At 46.0% G+C, this 21,048-nt stretch overlaps 1 protein-coding gene across 1 annotated transcript in view; it reads left to right on the top strand.

Moving 5' to 3' along the window:
- Window positions 1-2,820: 2,820 nt before the first annotated feature.
- The window catches only part of CCNJL (cyclin J like), a 63,492-nt gene continuing 45,264 nt past the window's right edge, over window positions 2,821-21,048 (top strand). The window contains exons 1-2 of the mRNA XM_020903330.2: window positions 2,821-3,053; window positions 3,443-3,557. Of these exons, the coding sequence (XP_020758989.2) occupies window positions 3,492-3,557 (66 nt within the window). The 5' untranslated portion in view covers window positions 2,821-3,053; window positions 3,443-3,491. The remainder of the gene's footprint in view (window positions 3,054-3,442; window positions 3,558-21,048) is intronic.

Raw genomic sequence — 21,048 nt, 5'->3', positions numbered from 1 at the left:
TACATCCTGTTTCTAAAACATGTTTGATGTCTTGGCTAGTGAGAATGAGCATTTAAAAAAAGCTTATTTAAAAATGGTAATTGTCCCCTTGAATTTCCTCTTTCATGCATGCCTGTTCATCCATTCCTGCATTTCAGTGTTAGTGTTTTCCATAGTGATTTACAAGAGGTCTATATGGTAAGATCAACCATTGTCACATTTGTTAACAACATTCTCTCCAGTTTATCATTTGCCTTTTTGGTGATATTTGATGGCTGAGTGCTGAGTGCTAAGTCACTTCAGTTGTGTCTGGCTATACGATCCCATGGACGCAGGCTCCTCTGTCCATGGGATTCTCTGGGTTTATTTATTCAAATCTATATATACTCATCCTGGCCTTTTGTTTCTTCCTGTGCCTTAACCTCTAGACCTTCTCATCTGAAATAATTCACCTATGTTTACTTTTAATTATCTTGTGTTTTTTTTTTTTAAATGGGGGAGGTTGTTATTTGTTTGTAGTTCTTTGGGTTTGATAAAGTTAATTCGTTATGTAGAGGCCACTCCAGTGGTCTGGCCTACATCACATATCTAAACCTAAGTCAGCCCACACTGACTGGAAACATCTCACTGTCTAGGGAACGTAAGTACAGCAATCAGAGTCCTCCAAGTGAGCTAAAACTGGCTCACCCTACCCTAAAAAACATGACCTCCTTGTCAATCATGCCCTGTTTCCTCCTCCTTCTAACACTCTATAAAACTATCTCTCTTTTAAAATTTCTAGTTAGAGGATACTTACTTTACAATATTGTGATGGTTTTTGGTATATGTCAACATGAATCGGCCATGCCTGTACATATGTCCCCTCCCTCTTGAAGTCCCCTCCCACCTCCTTCCCCATCCCTCCCCTCTAGGTTATCACAGAGCAGAGAGCTTTGGGTTCCCTGCCAATCACCTCAAGGTGTTTGAGTCAGACACCAAACTCTGATGGGCTATCTACTTTACATGTGGTAATATATATGTTTCAAGGCTATTCTCTCAAATTATCCCATCTGGTCCTCTCCTTCCCCACTGTGTCCAAAGTCTGTCCTTTATGTCTGTGTCTCCTTTGCTGGCCTGCAAGGAGGACCATCAGTACTAACTTTCTAGATTCCATTATTATGCATATAAAATTCACTTGGGCAGAATGTTCCACTGTTTGTAAGACACTGTACTCTCCCAATCCATGAATTATTTTCCCTTAAATAAATAACATCAAACCATCACTAAATTGTTTTAGTTTTGTTAGTTGACAGGTTCTTACATTTATTTTGATGATGGTTTAAATAAATCCCTAATTTTACTTTTTTTCCCTCAAATTAACTTATTTCCCCTAGCCAGTTTATTGAAGAATTTATCCTTTTCCCCTTAAAAGTGAATGCCACATTTATCATAGTTAGTTTCTAAGTATGTGGGATATATTTCTAAATTTTCGATTATTCCACTGATACTTATCCACCCATTCTTGTGTCAACACCATACTGTTTGAATCATAGATCTGCGATATGTTTTAAGATTTGGCAATATATAGCTCTATCCCTCATTTTTAAAAGACAAAAATCTTAGCTTTACTCATTAATATTCTTCCTTTTAAGTGTTAGAAAAAGAAGTGTTGTCATCCCTCCCCTACCCGCCATCTACACACAATCGTTAGAATTTTATTAAAAGAGTTAATTTGTGTACAGTTGGTATTTTCACCTTTTTCTATTTCCTCAAACTTTTCTTATTCTGATCAACCTTTATAATGTCTTTATTAAGAGCCTGTATTTATTAATGCTTATTCCTTGATATTTTTCACTTTTACAAGGTGGTTATTTTTTTTTAACACCAGAACTTCTCTTTAAGCACCTATTGAAGCTTATCAAAGCTGATTTAAAATTTTCTTTCCAGGTGGGTACCTGCCTGTAGGAAACTAGTCAGAAACCAAAGCCTCCTTAGTAGCAGCTAGTTATTGAGTGTTTTATACTTGTCATGGGGATTATCCCTTTATACGAATTATCTTATTTAGTGATGCAGTATCTCCAGCAGATTGGTGCAATTTTTATTCCCAATTTTCACACGAGGGTTCCCAGGCTTAGACAGTCGAAGGAACATGGCAAAGTCATCCAGTCGGTAGCTGGATTTGAAACGAGTCTGTGAATCTCCAAAAGTATCACAAAAAGCAATCAACATGTTGTTCCATCAGAGGGGCTGATTCAAGGGAGTGTCTTTCCGAAAACAAAGTAAAACTAAGTTAAAAAGACAATGCTTTCCATCCACCTGACCCTCCAGAAACACTGGTTTTCTCCCAAAGTAACGAGTAGATCTATACTTTGCAGGAGCACAAAAACAAAATCCGTTGATTTACTGAGCCTCCTTTAGAAACAGGGACTCGTGGATAATCAAGAGCGGGTTTGGGGAGCTTCCGTGGGAATTTTACCTTTAGACATCCACCTCCGCATTGCAGAGCTAGTTAAAAAGAAAAAACAGGTGGAACCGACTAAAGGTAGGCTAGAACAGCGCACGCGAGAGACTGAACTTTCTGGGGGCATCCTGCCCGCGCCTTTCACGAGTGGCGCGCGCAGGTGGCGCCGCGGTCCCAGCGCTGCCCGCGTGAGCACATCGGGTGTCCAGGAGACCACCGGGAGTCCCCGCGACCACCGGGAGCCCCCGCGAAGGTGAGAGGAAGCTTTCCGCCCGGGCGGGGGTGGAGTGCGGACAGGAAAAGCAGCCAGCTCGGGCGAAAGAAAGACTCCAATTCCCAGCCCCCCGCCCCGCGGGGTGCGGGGGCCGGCGGCGCATGCGCGAGGCCCGGCCCCCAATTCCCCCAGCGAAGGAGGGAGGCCCCCGGCGGCCGGGAGGCTGCGAGCCGCGGCGGGACCCGAGCGCACACAGGGGCGCGGCGGTAGCAGGGGCGAGCAGGGCTACGGAGGCGGCCGTCGAGAGCTTGGAGAGCCCCGCGCCAGGGGCCCCTTCGCTTGCAGGGACCCGAGGGCACAGCCGGCTCGGCCCGGAGAAGGGCCCGACGTCCGCAGCCCCCCACCTCCGGAGAGGGATGCGTGAGTTTCGCCCCTGCTGGAGGGCAGGATGTGGGAGCAGGACAAAGGCTGGGCGGCGGGGGAGGAGTTGGGGACGGCCAGCCGGTGGCCGCTGTCGGAGCCCGGGCCTCTGGAGAGCTAGCGGAGTCTGCAACTTTCTGTGCAACTTTTGCAAAAAGGAAGATAAATATTCTGCAAGTTGTTGCAGAGCTCCAGGTCGCCTCAGGTTCCGCGAGTAAAGGGGAGGGGACGCTGCAACCTTCTTGGGATGGGAGGCGACCGCCCTCCGCTGAGTGGGGCAGAAGGGGGCGCCCGGCAGAGCCCCTGGCCGAGGACAAGAGAGGATGGGGATGCCGGGGTAGGAGCTGGGGGGCGCGCTGCGGGCTCTGAAGTTACCTGTGTCCACTCAGGGTGCGCCCTCAGAGCCCGGTAGCCTCGGAGAGCGGCGCTGCAGACGAGATGATGGATGAGCCGTGGTGGGAAGGGCGCGTCGCCTCGGACGTCCACTGCACCCTGCGCGAGAAGGTCAGTCCCTCCCCGCCCTTGTCACTCGCAGGACTGAGTATTTAAAGTCCCTTTCGCTCTTGACTCCATATCCTCAGGTCGCACTGCGTCGGAACTAGGAACTCCCGGTGCCTTTCTTTCCTTCTGCTCTTAGCCTCCTTCTGGGACCGTCGCGGGGAGAAGGGGAATGAGAAACGGGACTGCGGAGCTTAAATTGATTTCTCTGCATAGGAGCCCGGAGTTCTTAGACAACTAAACTCTACTCCTTAAGGTGGTATTTCCCATAGTATTGTCACCCGACATTATTTTAAAGGATACATGAACGGACTTAAAAAAAAAAGTTATCGTGTATTTAATGTGCAATTTAAAAACATGTATCTAGCAAGCTCTACGTAAAATAAGTGGTGCTGATTTTCCATTTATTGTAACGATATAGCAGTTCCTTTAAATATAAGTTTGTTTAAGTAAAAGTAGTGACATGATATAAAGGACAGTTAGGTTAATGCTAGACGAAGGCATATGTAGTAATGCCACACCCCAAATATATCTAGGATGGGACTGAATAAGATTTTAAAAACACTGATCTAAAGGAGAGGCTGCAACACTAGGAAAATGTGGGGAGAAGGGCTGGTGCACTGGGACGACCCAGAGGGATGAGATGGGGGTTCAGGATGGGGAACACATGTACATCCATGGCTGATTTCATGTCAATGTATGGCAACCAATACAATATTGTAAAGTAATTAGCCTCCAACTAAAAAAAAAAAAAAAAAAAAACCTGTGGGGAGAAAGCCAGCACTCCCCTGCCCGTGTGCCTCCGCAGGCAGAAGGTGGGGACAGCTGAAATATGATCTCTGCTCTCCCCCTCTCCTTAAGGGGAGAAGTGCTGATGGGCTCTGGAAGGTGGTGGAGTCCAGGTGGGTTAGAAGTATGGCCTGTGTGTCTTGTCTCTTGCCCCTGGGCTGAAACTGGGAAGGGTGTTTTGGGGAACAGGTGTGAAATAAAAGGTGTGTATTGGTTTCCTAGGGCTGTTGGACAAGGTACCACAAACCTGGGGACATGATAAAAATGTGCACTCTCACAATCTGGAGGCTGGAAGTCCGAAATTAAGGTGTTAGCAGGGCCATGTTACTCCTTGGCTTTCCTTGGCCGGTGGATGCATCACTCTGTCTCTCTGCCTCTGTGGGCAGATGGTGTTCTATCGGTATGTCTGTCTGTGCCTCTGTTTTCTCGCCTTATAAGGACACCAGTCGTTGGAATGGGGGCTGCTTTAATCCAGCATGACCTCATCTTAATTTAACTAATTACATCAGAAAAGACCCTATTTCCAAATAAAGCCATTCTGAGGTTCTAGGTAGACATGAATTTTGGGGAGACACTATCCAACCCTGTAGAGGGAGGGGAGTCTCCTTAGTGGAGCCCCTGGGTCCGTGCACTGACAGGTCTCACATCGAGTGCATTTGTACCCAATGTCTGTGGAGTTCCGCTTAAAAAGTCGTTAGCTATTCAGTTTTTTCCTCATGAGGGGGTAGCTGTATTCCAGTCCAATTATCTTATCTTTTTTCCTGTACCTACTAGTCCATCTCTGTTTTGCATTGCTTATCAGGGCTGTGGCTTTCCTCTGCTTCCCTTAGTTTTCTCCCCAGAACAGTATGGCCCAAGGTGCAAGCATATCAAGGTATCTGGAAAAGAAATCCAGATCTTGGTGGTTCAGTTAACATGCAAGGAGTAGGAGTGGTAGACCAGGTAATAAGGGTCTTAGTCCTTTTCTGAAGGTGGTGGCTAAATGAATTAGTGAGGCCTGCTGTAAAAACTCGGAGAAGGCAACGGCACCCCACTCCAGTACTCTTGGCTGGAAAATCCCATGGACGGAGGAGCCTGGTAGGCTGCAGTCCATGGGGTCGCTAGGAGTCAGACACGACTAAGCGACTTCACATTCACTTTTCACTTTCACGCATTGGAGAAGGAAATGGCAACCCACTCCAGTACTCTTGCCTGGAGAATCCCAGGGACGGGGGAGCCTGGTGGGCTGCCGTCTGTGGGGTCACACAGAGTCAGACACGACTGAAGCGACTTAGCAGCAGCAGCAGTAAAAATTCGGCTTCTTTGTTCTTTGCAGGTGCCAGTGGTTGTCAGTTCTGCTTGTAGCTTAGGGGAATGGCTTTGACCTCATTGGTTCTTTTCTGGCAGGGAGGATTTCTGAGAGCAGTGTAAACTCAACCAGCTCAGTTACCTGAGAATCCTCGACCTTTTGTGTGTAAATAAGAATGTTCTAATCTCTCCTTCAGCCACTCAAAGGAGCAGGGCAGGCAGTTGCCCATTAATTGTTCCTCACCATGTCATATTAGTTCACTGTTGGGCTGCCCACCTTGAGGGAGGATGGGTTTGTCTAGGTCTTACGTGTTAGTGATTGAAAACTCACTTGAGTTAATGCTGATAGTCACCTGTGACTTGAAACTGGTCTTATTAGTTGAAATATAGGTGATTTATAATGTGTCAGTTTCTGGTGTACAGCAAACGGATTCAGCTATGCATATATATACATATTGTTTCATATTCTTTTCCATTACAAGATATTAAATATAGTTCCCTGTGCTGTACAGTGGAACCTTACTGTTTATTCATTCTCTATATAATAGTTTGCATCTGCTAATCCCAAACTCTTAGTTTATCCCTCCCCTCTCCTCTCCCCCCTTCAGTAACCATAACTTTGTTTTCAATGTTTGTGAGTCTGTTTCTGTTTTGTAAGTAAATTCATTTGTATCATATTTTGGATTCCACATGTAAGTGATATCATATGGTATTTGTCTTTTTCTTTCTGACTTAACTTCACTTAGTGTGGTAATCTCTAGGTTCATCCATGTTGCTGCAAATGGCATTATTTGATTCTTTTTATGGCTGAGTAGTATTCCATTGTGTATATATATCACATCTTCATTCATTTGTTGATGGACATTTAGGTTGTTTCTATGTTTTGGCTATTGTAAATAGTGCTGCTATGAACATTGGGTTGTGAATGGCATTTCAAATTTGTGTTTTCTCTGGGTATAAACCCAGGAGTGGGATTGCTGGATCATATGGCACCTCAATTTTTGTTTTCTTTTTGAGGAATTTCCATACTGTTTTCCATAGTGGCTGCACCAATTTACATTCACACTAACTGTTAAGGAGGATTCCCTCTTCTCTACACTCTTTCCAGTATTTTTATTGTTTGTAGACATTTTAATGATGGCCATTCTGAGCAGTATGAAGTGATACCTCATTGTAGTTTTGACTTTGGTTTCTCTAAAAATCAGTGATGTTGAGCGTTTTTTCATGTAACTAATGGTCATCTGTCTGTCTTTGGAGAAATGTCTGTTTAGGTCTTCTGCCCAATTTTTGATTGGGTTGTTTGTTTTTTTGTTATTGAGTTGTATGAGCTGTTTGTATATTTTGGAAATTGAGCCCTGTAGGTCACCTCATTTGCAAATATTAAAGTACTCCTTTGAGCATCCTACCTGGCCCTACTGCTTCTGTTGAAGCAGACTTAGAGCTCCTCCTCATTTAACTACTTTTCTGGTGGGGCCTGGGGGTGCCAGCCAGTACAGGGGAGTCAGGATTCTTCCCCATCACTCCTGTGCCCTTGAACTTCTTCACTGAACATGAGAGAGGAGCAGATCATCCCCACCAGGCTGGTGGTGACAGTGAGGCTGTTGGTGATGTTTTTCAGGCATATGGCCCAAGGAGTGTCCAGAGTAGACTGACTCCCACTTTCTTTTTTCTTTCTTTTTTTTTTTTGCCAAAAGAGGCATGGGCAGGTTCTGGATACGCATGATGGAATTAGGGCAGGGGATGGCTCTCAGCTTGAGGCCCGGCTTCCTGGGCCTCCGAGCCTCTCTCCCCTCCCCCAGGGGTCCTGGCCCCAGCCTCCGGCTTCCCTCGTGGTCCTGTTACCTGTGTCCTACTCGCCAGGCTGTGAGCCTCTCACAGGCATGAAGTATGTTTTGTGATATCTCAGCGCTCCCAGACCGGTGTGTGGTGTGGAGGGAAGACAAGGGGTGTCCACTGCCTCACCCACTGCGGGCACAGCCCTTGGGGGAGCACAGGGGAGAAGGACCAGGCTCAGATGCTGGTGCAGGAGTGCTCCCCAGGGCCCCTCTGCTGGCCTCGAGCATGTCCCAGGAGGCCGCCCTGGCCTGGTGGGGGCAGTCCATGTGGGCGTCTGCAGTGCTGGCTCTGGTGTCCCGGACAGGATCAGGCGAAGGCTGCCTCCTGGCCTCCCATAGACTTAGTAGATAGTCTCATTCTCTTCTTGGATAATGTGGGGGTGGGGAGAGAAACGAGGAGGGACTAGGAAAAGAATTCCCCACAAAGACAGATCTACTGACCTGGACCAAAGTCCTGCCTTGGGATCGTAGGAAAAGAACTACAGGTTTAGCCCAAATAAAAGAAACCTAAACCATTCCTCCCACACTCCTGCTGGGAGGTTTCATTTTCCTTCCTGAATTTTATCTTTGGACGAGCAGTACAGTAGATAGAACTCGCTCTGGTCTCCTTTTGACTTATGTCCATTTTACACATAATCATCATTCCAGTTAGGAGGAAGTGCTTATGTTAGTAAAACAGAATGTTTAATAGCTCTCATCACTGTGATTTAAGGCTTCTTGGATATGTGGAAGACTTTCTGAATATGGGGATTTGAGGGGAGTACTTGGAAAAGAAGTACCCCCCCCTCCCGAAGCCCCGTTGACGGCGCTGGTAGCTTTCTCTTCCAGGAGTGTGCCAGAGGCCTCCCCCTCCTCCAGCCCCCTCTGCCTCCATCAAGCATCCACCTTCTCCCAGGATTGGAGTCACATGGTACCTTGGGGGTCTTTTCCATCACCCCAGATTTGAGATCTTCAGGGCAAGCAACCAGGGAATGTATATTCCCTAAAACATCCAGTTTTCTCTTCCCAGCCAGTTTTCCTGAAGCTGGCTTTCTTGTATACTTAAAGGCCTTTAACTGTGTGAGACTGTGTTTTTTGAACCAGTGAAGTGTTAAAGGACATTTTTACTGATCTGTGACTAAATTTACGCAGAGAACTTCTGAAACACCAACAGAAATGATGTTTAGTGATGATAATGTTAGTGGCTACTGTTTTTTGAGCACTTCCTATCTTTCAGGCAGTATGCCAGGCACACCCCAGTGTATTATCTCACTTACACCTCATATCTGCCCTGGTTCTGGGACTGACCCTGTAGATGGAAACTCTAAGACAGAGTGTGTCAGTAACTGTCGTGAGATCAAATCCCTGCTTGTATCAGAGCCTGAACATAAATTTGTTTGGGAGAAAACCACCCATTTTAACCAAGAATGGAAGTACAACGCCAGGAACAATCAAGGCTCTGCCCTCTGTGACACTGTAAGCTCTCTATCTCAGTTTGTGGTCCAATGGCTCTCCAAGGGCTGGGTTCTCCCTAAACCACCCTGAGAAACCTGGGCGTTGGGGTTGCTGACGGAGAGGGCAGGGCCTCCCTTATCTGGTCCTGGTGGGTCCCCGTGCCCCACCTGTCCATGGTGCTTCTCACCTTGAAGTGATCTGGCCTCCGCTGTTGCATGCCCCCGGGGTGCACCCGAGGAGGCGAGGGGCTGCTCCTGTTTCTCCTGGCCCGGGAAAGGGTGAGATGCCTCGGGACCTTCCTCTTCCTGGAACTCTGACAGCAGCGTGTGGTAGGATCTCACCCCAGCTCTGTCCTGCACCTGGATTAAAACCACACTGTCTTCTAGTGACCCCTAAAGCACGTACATTCTTTTATTTTTCTTTTCCAACATCAATATTCCCCCTTCTCACTCACTCCTCCCCTTACATTCCTTGAATGTCCCCACTGCAGAGCTGAACATCTGTCTCCTCGTAGAAGGTGTTGACCCAGGTTACCTCTTACTTGGTTTTTCTGTTCCCTTCCCCTCATTTTTGGGTGTCTGCATCCCCAGGGAGCAGTTCTTCCTAAACCATGAGGCACACCCAGGTCCACCCATGAGAAAATGTTGCACATACTGGGATGTGTCTGCCCAGCTGAGTTCCAGGAACGTGTCACCCAGGCCTTTCAAACCCAAATGCTGGCTCGGACAAGCCCTTGGGTACTGACCGGGGCGCCTTGTGGTGATGGCCTTCAAGTGGGAAGACAGCCAGCCCAGAGGTAAGGGTGAAGCTTTTAGCGTAAGCAGAAGTTTCTGGCGTGCGTCCTCCAGAGCTGATGCAGGCTGCCCTGGAGGTGTGTGCAGAGAGAGGATGGAAGGTCAATTGAGAAATGGGGCTTAGAGACAGGAGGAGATGGCCTTCAAAGTGGCATCTGGCTTGCAGACTCCCTGACTTCTCTGCCTTACCTGTTTTCTCTAGGAAGCTGGGGACAAAACTGAACCAGAACGCATTTTCTCTCGAGTCCTAGCAGCCTTAGATTGTGGAAGCCCCCAGTGTGCCCTCAACACTCAGCTGAGACTAGATCTTTGCACGTTATCCGTTATCTGTGAAAGAAGCAGATTATCTCGAAGGCTCCCTTTCATCTATAAACCAGGAGAGTGATTCCTGCTCTCTGCCTTCCAGGTATCCTGGGAGAAAATGGGTCTGGGTATCCTCCTTCCATCTCCTGGGCCTCTGGATTGTGGAGTGGGGAAGGGTCTTGGCAGGCATCCTAGTTGGCTGGGGAAGTCTGTGCTCCCTAAGTGAAGGGAGGACAGTTAAGACTTTGGGTTGGCTCTGTGCCCTTGCCCTTGACTTGTTCTTTGTCTTCCTAAACCACACAGCCCCTTGGGTAAAGGGAGTGTAGCCAGCAATTCTCTCAGAGAACCTGGCAGAAAAAGGTGACATTGTTGGTCTGCTGTTTCTTTCTTTTTTCTTTTGGCCACGCTACGCACCTTGCAGGAGCTTAGTTCCCTAACCAGAGATCGAACCCATGTTCCTGCAGTGGAAGCACCAACTCCTAACCACTGAATGGCCAGGGATTTCCCTTCATTTTTTAAAAAAAGTTATTAAACACATAAAGTACGTTTTTTGTTCTCTAGGAAACTACGAAAATAAATACAAGCAAACAGAAGAAAGTAATATTCCCCCCACGATCCCGCTGCTTGGAGTGATCTGTTGACATTTTAGTGTAGGTTCTTCTGTTTGTGTGTGTGTGTGTGTGTGTGTGTGTGTGTGTGTGAGATCACATTTTTATAGAGCTTTTATTTAGTGAAGATAGAAAATATCTTTTCTTAAAACACTATTGATTTCATAATATATCATGCTCACATTTCCATATCATTCTTCTTCTCCCAATCCTGATTATTGCAAAAAATTTGCAACAATTCATTGTGTTTATTTAGAATAGACAATATAAGAACATGATAAGAGGAAAAAAACACACATGAAAGGCTGGATGGTGAAGAGGCTTTAGTTCCCTCCCTGAAAGGTACCACTGACTCCAATTTCTCCCGAATCTTTCCAGCATTATCCTGTGTATGAACAAACCATGTGTGTGTGTTCTGACCCAAGTGGTAGTAGAATTTATACACTTCCCTGTACCATTTGATTTTTTAAATGTTTACATTTTAATAATTTATATATTTTTATGAAACCACCAACAGAAGCTCCATGACCAGAAGGGAATTTTTTTGGTCTTTTCTGCTCACTGTAACAATAAAGGTATAGTGTAGATACTCAATATATTTGTGTTGAATGAATGAATGAAATGTTTCTTTTTGGCCATTTTTTATCTAAATGTATACATTTTATTTTATATAAATGTTGTCATAGTGTATTACAGTATATTATAGCTTCATAACAATTTTTTGTTAACTGTATATACTAAATAACTTTCTAAGTTAACTGTTGGTCTACAGGTATCATGCGTAATGTTTTATTGTATGGATATAGCATGATTGAATTAACTCATTTCTTTGTTGGATACTTAAATGGAGCTGCTTCTTCATTTTTCTAAGCTGAAGTTAATTTATATATGATACAACACACAGATCTTAAGTGGTTATGCAGTTTTGAGTATACAGCAAGTTTTGACAAATGTATATACATGTAGCAACCACCATAGTCAAGAGATAAAATATTGCCATCAACCTAGAAAGTTCCCAGGTACCTTTTCTCAGTCATTCACCCCATCTTGCTCCCAACCCCAGGCAATCGCTGAGCTGTTTTTTGTCTGTGTGGATTAGTTTGTCTTTTCCAGAGTGGAAATGGAGTTACATGTACATGCTGTTTTCTCTCTGTCTTTTTAAACGTAGTTCTTTAAACACTTTTGAGATTCCCCTGTGTTGTATCTATTAGGAGTTTATTTCTTTTTTATTGCTGAGTAATATTCCACTGTATGTATATTAGATACTTTGTCCATCCCCCTCTTGATGGCCTTTTGGGTCATTTCTCTTGTGCCATTTGATTTTATACAACACTGCAGTGGTGATCCTACTCTGCTGTTTATGAGTGTGCTCATGAGAATAAATGCCTAGAATGGAATTGCTTGTCACAGGGTTTGATTTTAAGAACTTTGTATTTCCCTAGTTAATAAATTCTCAAAAGTTGCACCAGCTTTCACTCGAACCAGTAGTGGTGGAGGGTGTCTGCTTCCCAGTAACTTTGCCAACCCTGGTATTAGCCTTTTCTAAAAGTTCAGGGACTTTCCTGGTGGTCCAGTAGTTAAGAATCTGCCTTGCAATGCAGGGGACGGGGGTTCAATCCCTGGTTGGGGAATTAAGATCCTACATACCTGGAGTAACTAAACCCACACACCAGAGCTACTGAGCCTGCGAATCAAAACTAGAAAGTGCATGCACTGCAACGAGGATCCCACATGCTGCAACTAAGACAAATAAAATAAATGGTTAAAAAAGATAAAGTCTGTTCCGTTTTAATAGGCCAAAATGGTGTCTCTTGTCTGTGTTTTAAAAGAATCAGGAACTCGGAATAGGAAAAGTACTAAAAGATGCAAAGGAAGGGATAGAGAACTCTGAACACTTTCCAGGATCCAGGGAGGCCCATCTGCAGCAGAGAACCATCCTGAGACTCGTGTGATGCTGGAGGAGGCCTGCTCACCTTGGGCTCTGGCCACAGAACTCTCCAAGCTCCCCCTGAGCCCCTCCACTGCAGCGTGTGCTTCCCTCTATCCTCGCATGGCAGTTACTTGGAAACTGAATCCTGAGGCTGAATTTGAATTGTCCTGAGGCACTGGCTCCCTTGCAGGTCACTGGAGCAGATGGTACCAGAGCCTGTTGTTCTCTTGGTAGGGACATCCTTGCTGGTAGCACCAGCTCCTTACTTACTGAGTCGAAAAATGGTCATCTAGTGACTTGAGTGGATGGGCTGGGGTGACAGGGAAGGGTAAGGAGGATCATAAGAACAGCAAGAAGCATCAGGAGTTGGATTGATAGAATTATTGTAAGGAAAAGTAGAAAACCCACAGTGCCCATTGGAGAGGAATTGGTTTCAGTGTGGTTCATCCACTCACTAAAATAGGTGGAATTATTAGATGTGACGAGGTATATAACTTTATATTAATGACAATTGATTTTTCTGATCATTGTAAAAGTGGTCAAATGACTTAATACTTCTGACTCTTTGGAATGAACTTGTCCTTAATTTTTTATTATAAAAATTTAAAAAGATACACAAAAGTAGAGAGAATAATGGAGTAAATCCCCGTGTACTCTCCACCTAGCTTCAGTACCTGCTTCATCTTCCCCGGACAGCATGTCATTTCACCCATAAATATCTACTAAGAGATAAAGGCCGTTTTAAAACAACACAACACCTATGCCATTCTTACGAAACTCACTATCATTCATTAATAGTCTTCTATGGCTCAGTTCATGTTCCGTTCTCCCAGCTGTCTCATAAATGGCTTTTATAGTTGTTTTGTTCCAATTATGATCCAGATAAGGTCCATGCATTACATTTTCTTAATTGAATGACAGGTTCTTTAAATTCTATAGTGCTATAAAATTTTCAGAAGTTTCACATACATGATTTAATATAATCCTGTAATAACACTTTTTAAAAATCCCCCTTCGCCTATATTGTCCCTCCTCTTTTCCCCTCCCCACTGGTAACCAGTAATTTGTTGTTTATATCTGTGAGTCTGATTCTTTTTGGTTATATTCACTGGTTACATTTTTTACGTTCCATATATAAGTGATGCCATACAATATTTGTCTTTCTCTGACTTATTTCACTTAGCATCCATCTATGTTGCTGCAAGTGGCAAAATTTCCTTCTTTTTAGGGCTGAGTAGTGTTCCGTTACATATATGTATACACCACATCTTCCTTATCCATTTAGCTGTTGAAGGACAGTTAGGTTGCTTCCATACTTTGGTAGCTGTAAATAATGTAGCTTTGAAAGTTGGATTACGTGTATCTTTTGAATTTGTGTCTCTGGTTTTTTCGGCTATCTGCCCAGGAGTGGAATTGCTTGGTCATATGGTAGTTCTGTTTTAATATTTTGAAAAATCTTTATACTGTTTTCCACAGGGCTGTACAAGTTTGCATTCCCACAAGCAGTGTAGGAGGGATCTCTTTTTTTCTCCACATCCTCGCCAACATTTGTTATTTGTATTTTTTTTTCTTTTGGTTGTTTTTTTCCCCCTTTTCCTTTTGCTGGGCCTTTGTTCCTGTGAATGGGCTTTCTCTAGTTGCGGCAAATGGGGGTGCTCTTCTTTGTTGCCATGCATGGGCTTCTTGTAGTGGCTTCTCTTGTTTCGAAGCACCGGCTTTAGGGCAGTCAGGTACTAAGGCTCACAGGCTTCAGTAGTTGCAGCACATGGTTTTGTTAGTTGTGGTTCCCAGGGCTTTAGAGCAGGGGCTCAGTAATTGTGGAACGCTGGCTTAGTTGCTCTGTGGCACGTGGATAGTCTTCCCAGACCAGGGATCAAACCTGTGTCTCCTGCATTGGCAGGTGGATTCTTATACACTATACCACCAGGGAAGTCCATTACTTGAGTTCTTTTTGTTGATGGCCATTCTATAGATGTCAGGTGATGTCTTGTGGTTTTCATTTGCATTTCCCTGATGATTATTGATGTTGAGCATCTTTTCATGTGCCTGTTGGCCATCTGCATTTCCTTTTTTAAAAAGTCTGTTTACCATGGCTGATTCATGTCAATGTATGACAAAACCCACTACAATACTGTAAAGTAATTAGCCTCCAACTAATAAAAATAAATTTTAAAAAAATTAAAAAAAATAAAAAGTCTGTTTAGTTCTACACTCTTTAAAATCCAGTAGTTTGTTTTTTGATGTTGAATTGTATCAGGCATATCATTGCAAATAACTTCTATTCAGTAGGTTTTAAAAAATTATTCTTAAGTCTTTCATTCTAGAATGGTCTCCCTGCCTCCCATTGCCTTAAATTATTTTTCATGCCATTGAATTTTGGCTAAACCAGGTCATATGTCCTGAAGGACACCCCATATTCTTGATTTGACCTATTACTTCCTCATGGTGTCCTTAACTTCACTATTAAGTGTGACCTGTATAATTCCCTACTCTGTGGGACTAGAACATTCTGTAACCTTCTTGTTCTCTAGCTGTCAGTCAAACATCACTTCCTCAGAAGAACCTTCCCTGGCTCCCACACAAGGTCAGTGTGGGCCCCTGCTGTGTTCTTAGGCAACCCTTGATTATTCCTTCAGCACTGAGCGCAGTTTGTAATTGTATACTTATTAGTGGAGTCACTCTGTTTGTATCTCCCTGGAGGGCCGGTTTGTTAGGACAGGCTGGGACTGTGTCTCCCCAGTTCTGAGCAGAACAGCTGCTGCATATGAGCGCACCCCCGCATGGGTACGTGCTCATCACGGACGGCTGGTCTGGGGTCTGTGCCTCACAGTCCGCACCTCACCTTCCTGGGCCTCACTGTCTGGTGGGGTAGGTAGCCTGGCTGCCAGTAACTCCATCTGCTGGGAGAGAAACAGCCTGCAAGGACTTCAGCACTTGGCCATTAAGTGGGAGAGCTGGGACCTTAAAACCTCGCGATCTGCCATCCGGAATCTGCCTTTCAGCAAGCAGAGTTGCACGCAGTCTTGAAGGCAGTGATGTGTAACAGGAACTTCGCCTGGCGGCGGGGCAACACCCGGGCACCCACACAGGGAGGTGAGAATGCGGGGGCGAGTGGTACAGAGCTGTTGGCTCTGAGTGGAAATCTCTCATGGGTCTCTTGTTGTTAACTTTCTGTTTGAAATAATTTCAAACTTACCAGAGTTGCCAGCCCAGTACACAGTTGTAAACACTTTAACACATTTGCCTTATCATCACCTTTTTTCTTTCTTTAGGCGTTTTTTCCCCCTCTTGGATCAAGATGCAGACCAAGATGCAGATGCAATGCCCTTAACATTTCAGGGTTTCTTTTGCATGGTTACTTTTTTTTTTTTTTTTTCTAATTTATTTGGCTGCACTGGGTCATAATTTCACCCTGCAGGATCTTTAATTGTAGCATGTGGGATCTAGTTCCCTGATCAGGGATCAAACCTGGGCTCTCAGCATTAGGAGCTCAGAGTCTTAGCCATTGGACCACCATGGAAGTCCCTACATGGTTTCTTTTAAGATGGGCCATAATTCTGGGGGAATTTTGGTCAAATCACTAGCAGCACCTTCCCAGCTAGGAATCCTCTCTGGAAGTCTGTTTTGGGTGAAGGGGATACAGCAGTCGGATCAGGAGGAAGGGTGGCCTGGCTCTGAGTCTGGGAAGGCAAATTCTGGCTCATTTCTTTGTACTGTCCCATGCCTTGTTGGCCGACCACTTCTTTACCAGGCAGTGCTATGGTTTTTCCAGTAGTCATATATGGATGTGAGACTTGGACCATAAAGAAGGCTGAGCACTGAGGAATTGATGCTTTTGAACTGTGGTGTTGGAGAAGACTCTTGAGAGTCCCTTGGACTGCAAGGAAATCAAACCAGTCAATCCTAAAGGAAATCAACCCTGAATATTCATTGGAAGGAGTGATGCTGAAGCTTAAACTCCAATACTTTGGCCGCCTGATGTGAAGAACTGACTCACTGGAAAAGACCCTGATGCTGGGAAAGATTGAAGGCAGAGGGAGAAGGGGACAACAGAGGGTGAGATGGTTGGATGGCATCACCGACTCAGTGGACATGAATTTGAGCAAGCTCTGGGAGATGGTGATGGACGGGGAAGCCTGGCGTGCTGCAGTCCATGGGGTTGCAAAACTTTGTGTGTCACCCACAGACACCGAGAAGCTGTACAGAAGATATCACAGCCCCTAGCCTCGCTCCTGGGGGGTTATTCTTAGTACAACTGAGGATAATCATCTCAGACCACTCCTGGCCATTGTATTTGTCAATGGTCGTAATAGCCAGTGAAAGTTAGCATAGCTCTGCCCCATTAATGGGTGCTTGCTGTGTGCCTGACTTACGTTACCTTTCATTATCTAAATCCTCTGCTGCTGTTGCTGCTGAGTTGCTTCAGTCGTGTCCAGTTCTTGTGACCCCATGGATTGTATTCCGCCAGGCTCCTCTGTCCATGGGATTCTCCAGGCAAGAATACTGGAGTGGGTTGCCATGCCCCCCTCCAGGAGATCTTCCCGAACCAGGGATAGTACCTGCGTCTCTGAAGTCTCCTGCATTGGCAGGCAGATTCTTTACTGCTAGTGCCATGTGGGAATCCTCTAAGTCCTCTAGTAGGTACTAAATTATCTTCATTTTACCCCCACTTTACAGATGAGACAGATGCTAAAGTTTACAGAGTTAAATAACTTACCCAAGGTCATGCAACAGGTAGATGAAAGAGCCAAGATTTGAACCCAGGCAGACTGGCTCCAAAGTGCACACTCTTAACCATTAAACCCATGATGACATCCCATTGCCTGGGAAAATACGAAAAGCTTCCAAAAGAAGGTGAGCCATAGAGGAATTTCATCTACTAGGGCCCAGGGATGCAGCATATGGTGGTCATGCATTGGTAGTCTGCCTAGGGCAGTCTGGTGAGTAGCGAGCGGGCAGGTGAACCAGGAGTATCGGCTCTGGGATGTGGGTCTCAGTAGACGTTTACACTTATCCTGAGACATAGAGAACTCTGAGGAGTGGGGACTGGATTACTGGAAAATATCCTTGGCCTTGAAGACCTGGGTGTTGGCAGTGTTCCAAAGAGATGGCCTCTAAACCAGGGCAGGAAGTGGGAAGACTTGAGACTATTAGGCAATAGGATCATAGGAACCAGTTAACAGAGTGAAAGATTTAATGTTTCTTACTTGTTGGGAAGAAAGTGATTTTCCATTGCTGAGGGATTGGCTTTTTTCATGGTGAAGATTGTTGTTGGAATACTCCTTCCAGCAATTGCTAGTTTCTGTGTAATTTTTCAAGGCTCCCACTGCCCTCTAAATTAAGAGAGTAGGCGTTTATCGGGTACCACATGCCAGACATTGTTGAATGTTTGGTGCACGTTATCTCATTTGATTGTTAAAGTTGCTTAATTTGGGAAAGGAGTACATCAAGGCTGTATATTGTCACCCTGCTTATTTAACTCCGAGGCAGTGTACATCATGCTAAATGCTGGGCTGGATGAAGCACAAGCTGGAATCAAGACTGCCTGGAGAAATATCGGTAATCTCAGATATGCAGATAACACCACCCTCATGGCAGAAAGTGAAGAACTAAAGAGCCTCTTGATGAAAGTGAAAGAAGAGAGTGAAAAAGCTGGCTTAAAACAGCATTCAGAAAACTAAGATCATGACATCCAGTCCCATCACTTCATGGCAAATAGATAGGAAAAGAATGGAAACAGTGACAGACTTTACTTTTGGGGGCTCCAAAATCACTGCACATGGTGACTGCAGCCATGAAATTAAAAGACACTTGCTCCTTGGAAGAAAAGCTATGACCAGCCTAGACACATATTAAAAAGCAGAGACATTACTTTGCCAACAAAGGTCCATCTAGCTAGTCAAAGCTATGGTTTTTCCAGTGGTCATGTATGGATGTGAGAGTTGGACTAAAAGAAAGCTGAGCACCAAAGAATTGATGCTTTTGAACTGTGGTGTTGAAGACTCTTGAGAGTCCCTTGGACTGCAAGGAGATCCAACCAGTCAATCCTAAAGGAAATTAACCCTGAATATTCATTGGAAGGCTTCCCTGGTGGCTCAGAGGTTAAAGTGTCTGTCTCCAATGTGGGAGACCCTGGTTCGATCCCTGGGTTGGGAAGATCCCTTGGAGAAGGAAATGGCAACCCGCTCCAGTGTTCTTGCCTAGAGAATCCTATGGATAGGGGAGCCTGGCTACAGTCCACTGGGTTGCAAAGAGTCGGACACGACTGAGCGACTTCACTTTCACTTTCATTCATTGGAAGGACTGATGCCGAAGCTGAAACTCACTTTGGCCACCTGATGTGAAGAACTGAATCATTTGAAAAGACCCTGATGCTGGGAAAGATTGAAGGCAGGTGGAGAAGGGGGCAACAGAGGATGAGATGGTTGAATGGCATCACTGACTTGATGGACATGAGTTTGAGTAACCTCTGAGAGTTGTTGATGGATAGTGAAGCCTGGTGTGCTGCAGTCCAAGAGGTCGCTAAGAGTCAGACACAACTGAGGGACTAAACCAGAACTAAAATGTCCTGACCAAGGCGGAGTTAGTTCTTGCATGCTGTTCCACCTTCATTCTTTCACTCAGCACATTTTTTAGCAGCTGATCATGTGCCATGCACTGCTAGCCACTGGGGATATAAGTGGTGAGCAAAACAAAATTCTCCACCTTCATGGAGCTTACAGCCAAGCATCAGGCTCACGTGAAGTGCTTGTAAAGCGCAGAGATATGCCCAGGTCCATCGCAGGAGGACTGGGTCAGCAAGACAGCAAATGGGGACTATAGTAGATTCCTAAGGCTCCCTCAAACTGGGTGACTTACAATAGCAGAAGTGTATTCCCTTGTAGTTCTGAGGCCAGAAGTCTGAAATCAAAGTGTTTGCAGCATGGTGCTCCCTTCAGAGGCTTGCAGGGAGGATCCTTCCTTGCTTCTTCCAGCATATGGTGGTTGCTGGCCGTGCCTGACATTCCCTGGCGTGTAGCTTCATCAGTCTGTTCTCTGCCTCCATCCTCACCCGGCCCTCTTCCTGTGTTTGTCTTTGCCTGGTCTTCCCTCTGTGCGTCTGTGTGTCTCTGTTTTCTCTTCCTATAAGGACACCAGTCATTGGATTAGGGCCCACTCTAATCAGGTGTGACCTCATTTTATCTTGATTGCCTCTGTAAAGACACTATTTCCAAATAAGGTCACTTCTAGGGTTCTGGGTGGACGTGAATCTGGCGGAGATGCTATCCAACTCAGTATGGGGTTGGTGGCGGGGACAGCCTCCATGTTTCAGTAGATCCCCAGGAGATTCCAGCGCCTGTGATCAACGCCACAGGTGCGAGAGCCCAGATCAGCAGGGGACTGGAATCCCAGCTGGAGCAGCTGGGGCTTAGTGGTGGTGGTTACTACCACCGACCTGTTTCTGGCTGCACAGTAGGGTCAGGATGCCCAGGAGAATGCATCAAAAGGAATCTGGAAATTAGGGCAGGTAGCTGAAAGTGTGGCATGAAAGCCACAGCTTTGGAATGGTGACCCAGGGGATAAGGCGAAGAGTTGTGAGGGTTGAACCTATTGCAAAGAACCAGCATGGAAGGGGGCACACCATGACCCCTGCCCCTAGGTGACAGAGGGTGTGGAAGAATGAGGGACACCTCCAGTTCAGAAGGTGTGGGACAGGGTCGTATCAGGAAGCTGTTAAGGAAGACTTCAGGGGGGTGATGGCATTTTATGGGGGGGGGTGTAAGGGTGTCACCCTGGGAGTGGGGGGAGGGGGTTGCTCAGACTTGCCTTTGTGCCCTGCAGGGCAGTGGCTCTGTCTCCTGGGAATGAGGAAGTGTGTTTGGAGCTAGCCCTCCTATAATTTGCAGACTTCGGGGGGCCTCATGAGAGGTGGGGTGGCTCGGGGTGACCTCTCTCTGCTGGAAGGAAGCTGCAGGCCAGACATCAGCAGGAGAGGATGTGACCAGCCTTGCTGGCTTCATGTACCGCAGGCCACCCTCTTGAGGATGTTGAAATAATGTTCCCGCAGAGAAGTTGATTCTTTACGGAAAATGCCTCCTTGGGCTCTATGAAGCAATCGGTTCACAAGGGGGAGGGAGGGGTTGGGTGATCCTCCGGCTTTGCAGGGCCTCCCAGGTCTCCGGCCTGTCCTCCTGAGGCCTCTGAAGAATCAGCCCACCCCTCCCGTTTCTCTCTCCCTTCCCATTTGCAAGTCTCCACTTCCTGCTGGTCACCTTGGTTACCCACGGTGTTTCTTCACCGTCTTGCTGCTCTTTGTTCTCAGGCAGAGCTGTTTCCCAAGCAGCTGGCCCGGTGCCTGGAGGCCCAGCCTCCCTAGGGAGGCAGCAGTTGGCAGCAGGGAGGAGGAGCTTGGTGGGAGGCACTGGGAGGAGACCCCGAGTGGGTTTCTTTCCGTGGCTGGTGTGGGAGGGCAGCTCCTCCCTGCTCTGCACCTTGGCCTGTTTATGCAGCAGTTGTCACACTCAGAGCCGTGTCCCA

This window comes from Odocoileus virginianus, chromosome 3, assembly GCF_023699985.2.
Source record: "Odocoileus virginianus isolate 20LAN1187 ecotype Illinois chromosome 3, Ovbor_1.2, whole genome shotgun sequence".
NCBI lineage: Eukaryota > Metazoa > Chordata > Mammalia > Artiodactyla > Cervidae > Odocoileus > Odocoileus virginianus.
Note: the sequence above shows the minus strand (reverse complement) of the source record. Positions and strands in the feature narration are given on the sequence as shown.